This window comes from Nyctibius grandis, chromosome 11 (assembly GCF_013368605.1).
Source record: "Nyctibius grandis isolate bNycGra1 chromosome 11, bNycGra1.pri, whole genome shotgun sequence".
NCBI classification, from domain to species: Eukaryota; Metazoa; Chordata; class Aves; order Nyctibiiformes; family Nyctibiidae; genus Nyctibius; species Nyctibius grandis.
The window spans coordinates 15,944,125-15,950,640 of NC_090668.1; the positions used below are offsets into that span (position 1 = coordinate 15,944,125).

The 6,516-nt window shown below is 32.6% G+C and overlaps 1 protein-coding gene across 4 annotated transcripts in view; it reads left to right on the forward strand.

The window, feature by feature from the left end:
• FGF7 (fibroblast growth factor 7) overlaps nucleotides 1-6,516 on the forward strand; it is a 30,524-nt gene extending 24,008 nt beyond the window's left edge. For all 4 annotated transcript variants that reach the window (XM_068410583.1, XM_068410586.1, XM_068410584.1 and 1 more), the window contains exons 3-4: nucleotides 4,983-5,086; nucleotides 5,480-6,516. In XM_068410583.1, the coding sequence (XP_068266684.1) occupies nucleotides 4,983-5,086; nucleotides 5,480-5,674 (299 nt within the window). In that variant the 3' untranslated portion in view covers nucleotides 5,675-6,516. The remainder of the gene's footprint in view (nucleotides 1-4,982; nucleotides 5,087-5,479) is intronic.

Consider the following 6,516-nt stretch of genomic DNA (forward strand, 5'->3'; position numbering starts at 1 on the left):
TACGTGGGTTTTTTTCTGACAAGATTTTAGCTTATTATATGTCTCCTGCCTCACTGAAGGAACTACCTTATGGATAAAATCCTGGCTCTACCAAGTTAGCTGAAATCTTACTATTCACTTTAATGAGAACAGAATTTTTGCTTTTATGTATAAAATGGCCTATAAACATAACACAACATAGTAGGTTTACTTCTATTACCATTTTTCTACGGATACAGATATTTACCTCTTTCCAATGAATCTGCTAACATGAATTAGCATGAAGACTGAAGCTCAGCTACACTGAGGTCACAGTAGAGGAGCAATGAAACTAATACATTTTAATTCAGTTCATGTCTTAAAGGCAGTCAAAAATGGTGTACTAGAAAAGACACCTTTTGGCTTTGGTGAGTTTTGCTTAATTCAGGTTACCATCCTTATAAAGCTAATTTTTAGAGTATACTACTGTTTTTGTTGTTGATTTTAATACCATCAATTACTCAGAAGCAAAGCTCTTCCTGCATTTATAGAAAAATGAGATTACTGGGTTACTTTCCAGCACACTAAACATTGTTCCTGGCTAGTCTTATTACAGACATTGCAATGATGCAGAATTTCAAAACAAAAGAGAAAAGAAAAAAGAATAGGTGTTTTTTTTAAAAAAAAAAACTAACTAAAAAAGATCACATTCACAGATTTGGCCAAATGTAACAGTCACGACTGTATAACAAACCATATATAGTAAGAGCATAAGGATAACCGTATCAGCTCAGATCCAAATTTAATTTAGCCCAACATCCTATTGGCAAGAATCACCAGTAGCAGATGATTACAGAAAGTATAGAAGGAACAGGAAATATCTGCAGTTGGCCAAAATTCTGATTGAACAGTTTTATACCTCTTGACACCTACTGATGGATTAGGTTCCTATCTGCAACAACACATCCTAGTGTCTATTTACCATTATGTAATTTCTCTTACAGTGATTGAGTACCAGGAACACATACAAAATAAAGACAGACCAATATGACTATGATGCCAGATAGATAGTGTAATATAATGTGGTATCTTGCCTTAATAGAGAAACTGAAAGGAAATGAAACAAAGAGGGAAAAATATAATTTACTTTATTTTATGGATTTAATATTTTATTCTTTGGTATATCCTTTAGGAATTTCCTGCTTTGGTGCTATAATTATGATATAATATAAAAGCTCATTTTAATATTTAAATATGTTACAAAATTATAATTGGAAGAGACAGTGATTTCCATCATCCACGTCTCTTTAACCTCAAAGTTTGTGTTGAGTGTTTATGTATCAAGCTGAGTATCAAAAAAATAGAAAAGTAGTTTAGAAGTTTTCACAGTGAGATTATGTTGTTTATAAGTGCTAAAGATTCGGTTAACTAGTCCATCAAAGAACTTGTGCTTTGAGAATTATGCAGTCCATAATAGGTGTGCAGGAAAAAGCTGGTCACCTTATAAATCTTGTATGTTCAGAAGCACCTTGTAAAACAGTTAAGGTACTGAAATCTCTCTCTGTATTAAATTGAATATTACTCAAAAATCATTCTTCCTGGTCTGTGAGAGACCTCTGATATCAGATACTAAATTTAAGCATGTGATACTATTGCAATGCTGAAACTGATAAACTAATAAACTTTCGGTTTATGACTTCTCAACCTTAAAAGTCTCTTTCCAGAGTTTCTGTATATAAAAGAAGAAATTTAAAATTCATGTACGTACATGATATTTTGTAATTAACAAGACAAATGAGTTCCATACAAAAGATTATGCACTGAAAGATCATAAATCAAATGCTCAGCAAAAATCAGCTACCACAGTTCTAACTACATAGTAATGTCTTATTTTTCCCAGTTTGCTAAAAATCATGTTTCCATTTCCTATATAATTTATTTAATTTAAAGGGAAAAAATGCAATGAATTGCAGCAATACTACATTTCTGAAATGAACAGAAGAATTACTGAGACACAGCCTCCAGAAGTAAAGCGAGCTTACAGTATGCTGTCTTATTGCTTAAGGAACACCTTGAAATAGAGAGAGGAACTCAGTGATCATTCACTTGTACATCAAATCCAAACGTGCATGTGAGATGCTGCCTCAGAGACCTAAATCACATAAATGCTTTGCTGAAAAAGGAAAAATTCATGCTTTGTTTCTCCTTCAGGGTTTCATTAAGACACATCAGAACAGATGAGACATGATCTAGAACTGGGAACAGAAAAGCAAGCACATTTCCACTGAACTCCGTGGTCTTTTTTTTTTTTCTGTTTAACATTGCTAATATTACAACATTTTTAACGTGACATAGTTATTGGAGAGTTCATGTGGTGTTCCCCCACTACACTTTATGGAGAGATGCACGGACAGAGTATGTCTAGAAAAGTGCCATTCAAAGACCTAAAACATTCTTTAGATTTCATTTCACCTCTGAGACATAATGTCACATGTTATCTACATGAGAGCTTGCCCTAATTCTGGGGGCACATAATTGCTTAAAATTGTGAAAAGCACATAATAATATAGCAAATAGTACTGAATATGCATAACAATTTATGAATCTCAAATTATCCGTCTTTAATTAAAATGCATTGCTTTTTATGAACAATGGGATTTCACTAAATAAGATGAAAAGCCATATAAAGAGCTGAATACAATGAAACTATCACACATAGTGCCCTTGTAAACTATAAGCAGAATATAACTTTGATAGATAACATTTTATTTTGCTATTCAGATTTGCTATACAGGAGGCTTATAAAATATTTTTACATCCCCAATTTCTATCCTATGCCAAATTCTATACGGATAATGTAAAGTTTCCACATGAAAGACATTTATGTCTCAACTGAGAATAAAGCAAGTACCCCAAATCAAAATAAAATAATTCCTACAAGTTAGTATGAATGTCACCATCTACTTCAGAAAAAAAGAAAGCTAAAAAAAAAGTAAAAATTCTAATAATAATATTGCTTTGGACAAAAGCTTTTGGCATTTCCTTTTTAAAAGTAGTAGTATTTCTTACTACTGTAACTTCAGCCAACATCAGCTTACTCAAGGAAATCTCAATTCGTATTTGTTTTAAAAAGTATTTTTGAATCTTTCATTTTTTAATTCTGTATAAATAGAAAACTCAGACATAGATTTTTTAAAAAAAACCTCTCCCTAGGTTAATGGCCAGCACAGGCAAAAGAACAAATGGATATAAGCTGTTGCTGAAAAAATGCAGATTGCAAATTACTACAGAGTCTTTAGCCATTAAAATAAATCAAACTCTATAACAGCCTTCGGCGGAAACACTGGGGGCAAAGAAATAACAACTCCAATTTAGTATTGGCAAAGTTTATGAAAAGAGAATTATCTGACGCAATTCCCAGGCTAGCAGAGCACTGGACTTGATGACCCAGAGATCCCTTCCACAGTTATGTTCTTTGTTTGGCTAGATGCAGATGTTCATCTGTTTTTCAGCCTCACTGTGGTTTTTCTAAAGTGAAATTTAAATGAAAGTTAATATAATTTTTGTAAGTTTCGGTTAGAAATTACCCTTTGTAAGAATTGTTGCTAGGCCTGCAGCAGAGTGGAAGTTGTCAAAGAATTCTGAAAGCTTTAGTTGAAATTGGCTTAGCATTATAGAGAAGTACAGAAGTATGAGTGTTCAGAGATGAACGCCCAGCAGGGCACACACCAAGAGAAGAGGTAACTGAGCTAGTGGTAGGGAAAACAGGAAAAAAGGAGTAAGCAATAACAGGCTAGGACTGATACATCAGTAATATCAAGGAAGAAAGCAAAACAGAACCGTAAAGAAAGCAAAGGACATCAGGATATAAAAAAAAAGTATAGGGAAGGAGAAATAACATCATAGATAAAAAATTATTATCACGTGTGGCGGCTGTGAAGAGTCGATAGAAACTTGGGTATGTTTTGTTCAAGAGGAAGGTCATCTTTCAGGTGACAATCTAACACAAGCCTCTCTCGCCCCCTCCCTCCCTTCTCTCCCCCATGCTTAGCTATTGGAATTTGCCTAGAGTTGGCTGGCTTTGAAAGATCCGATTTTGGAGAACAAGTCACAGTACAGATGCTACTGCACACAGTTCTGTAAGTGGCTCAATATGGAAGAAAACGGCTCAAACTCAGAAGTATAACTCTAAACTATTGCTTAAAACAACAATAATAATATTTAAGCTTGAAAACAACCTGATGTTCCCTAATAACTTGCACCATCCTCCTGCCTTTGCTCAGTGGTTTTTCTTTTTATTAACATAAGAATATTTTTTATGTTGCGTGTAACTTAAACGTATCATAGTGACTACGGAAATCTATTGCAGATACACATCAGCGAGACAAAAATAAACGAATTTTTAGTAAAAAACTCTAAATGTTTTCTGGTTTTGAACAAATAAGTTCTCAGAGCAGCTTTTAATGATTTGCAAATACACGTATCTTTACAGCTCCAATCAGTCATAAAAGCATACAAAGGTCAAGCAAATACTTTATCTTATTTAAGACACTGTGGTCTGTTTTCTATCAGTTGCAAGTTCTAAAGTTTACACTCTTTCAAGGAGATGATACTGCTACACAAGTCTTCAAAATAAAGGCTTTACACAAATTCTGTGAACCTTGATGGCTATGTAAATAATTCTTCCAAATGAAACCCTGAGCCTGATAAATTCTAAGATACGCTGATTCTTTGAAAATAGAAAAATTACTTATACTAAGTAATCACAACTTTGTTATATACTTAAAAATTATCACCATATATTTTTTCAAGTGGCTGTGTGCAGACATGATCACATACAGATGATTTTTAAAGTCTACCCCTTTCTTCACATGAATAAATACACAATTTCTCTGTTTTCTAAGAACGATTGCTGCAGATTTTCAATACATTGGAACTATTACAGAATATTAGTTTAACTAAGCCTTCTAAGTTGACTGGAGAACAAACAACCATTTTTCTGCTCTTACTGTGTGCCTTTGCAGGTATTCTAGAAATCCGAACAGTAGCAGTTGGAATCGTGGCAATCAAAGGAGTGGAAAGTGAATACTTTCTGGCAATGAACAAGTCAGGAAGACTCTATGGAAAGGTATGGATGCAAACTTCTCTTGTGTGTACAATCATCACATACAATCTTAAAGATACATATTTTTAGATGTAGCATCTGTATAGTTTGTATAAAATAGATTTCTAACAAATTAAAATGTATCCTGTACTTATCCCATACACCACATACTAGACTTTTATGTCCATTTAATAAATTCAGTGATTAAAGCTTATATACTTTTTAAAAATGTGGAATACTAAGGGGGAATAGACAAAGCTAAAATAGTCAATGCTCAGATTTCAGAAGTCAAATTTATTTATTAAAAATATCAATAATATGTAGGGTTTATAATGCATATTTTTCCCCCATCTTTCCTAATCTAAGTATTTAAAAAAACACTTGTCCTTAGTTTATTTTATTATTTCCTCTCAACAGAAAGTATGCAATGAGGACTGCAACTTCATAGAACTGATTGAAGAAAACCACTATAATACATATGCTTCTGCAAAATGGACACACAAAGGAAAGGAGATGTTTGTTACATTAAACCACAAAGGGGTCCCCATGAAAGGTAAAAAAACAAAGAAAGAACATAGAGCATCCCACTTTCTTCCTCTGGCAATATCGTAATCACAAACGATCTATAAAGAACTGGTTCCAGCAGGAAGATTATTTTTAAGAAGACTATTTGACAAGGTATCAAGAGCGGCTGGAATACTACTGAGAAACTGAACAAGCTGGACTTGCGCATTTATGTTTATTTTTAAGAGACTACATGAAAAAGATTTGAAAATATACACAAAACCAGATTTACTAACTAAAAGTTGTAAAAAATTCTAAAGAGTTGTACAATCATTATCTTAGTCATTGTAACTGGGTAGCTTCTTAAATTAATTTACCCTGAAGAATAAGTCATGACTTGATTATCTGATAATATTTTATTTAAAAAAAACTATCTGCTTCTTAAACATGGCTGCTATAATAATTATAAGCAGATGATAATGTTGTGTAAAATATGTCAGACTTTAAGGCTGCTGGAATGAGTTGTCAGATTATCAAGTCAATGGTAAATGTGGAGGCTGAGCAGTATTTTAAATACTTCCCCCAAGAAACTGATATCCTATACATAAACTATATGATCAGAAAAAAAAATATATAATCTTGTAAATGTTTATTGTTGTATTCAGATAAAAGAGTTAGTTTGGAAAAATTAAGTTTACTCTACTACAAAATGTTCCTATCTATTAATGAAACAAATACCTAATGCTGCTCTAAAAGATGTTTCAAATAGTGTATGTAAAATAAGAATAGGAATAAATAATGTACTTCATCTCACTTTTCACAAATTAACATTTTATATAACGATGAAGCAAAAATTCAGACATATTAAGGTTTTTTATGTAACATATCCTATCTTTTGTGTAATTCCTGTTAGGGCATACAGCTTTCAGTATTGTTTTTCCATCCTTATA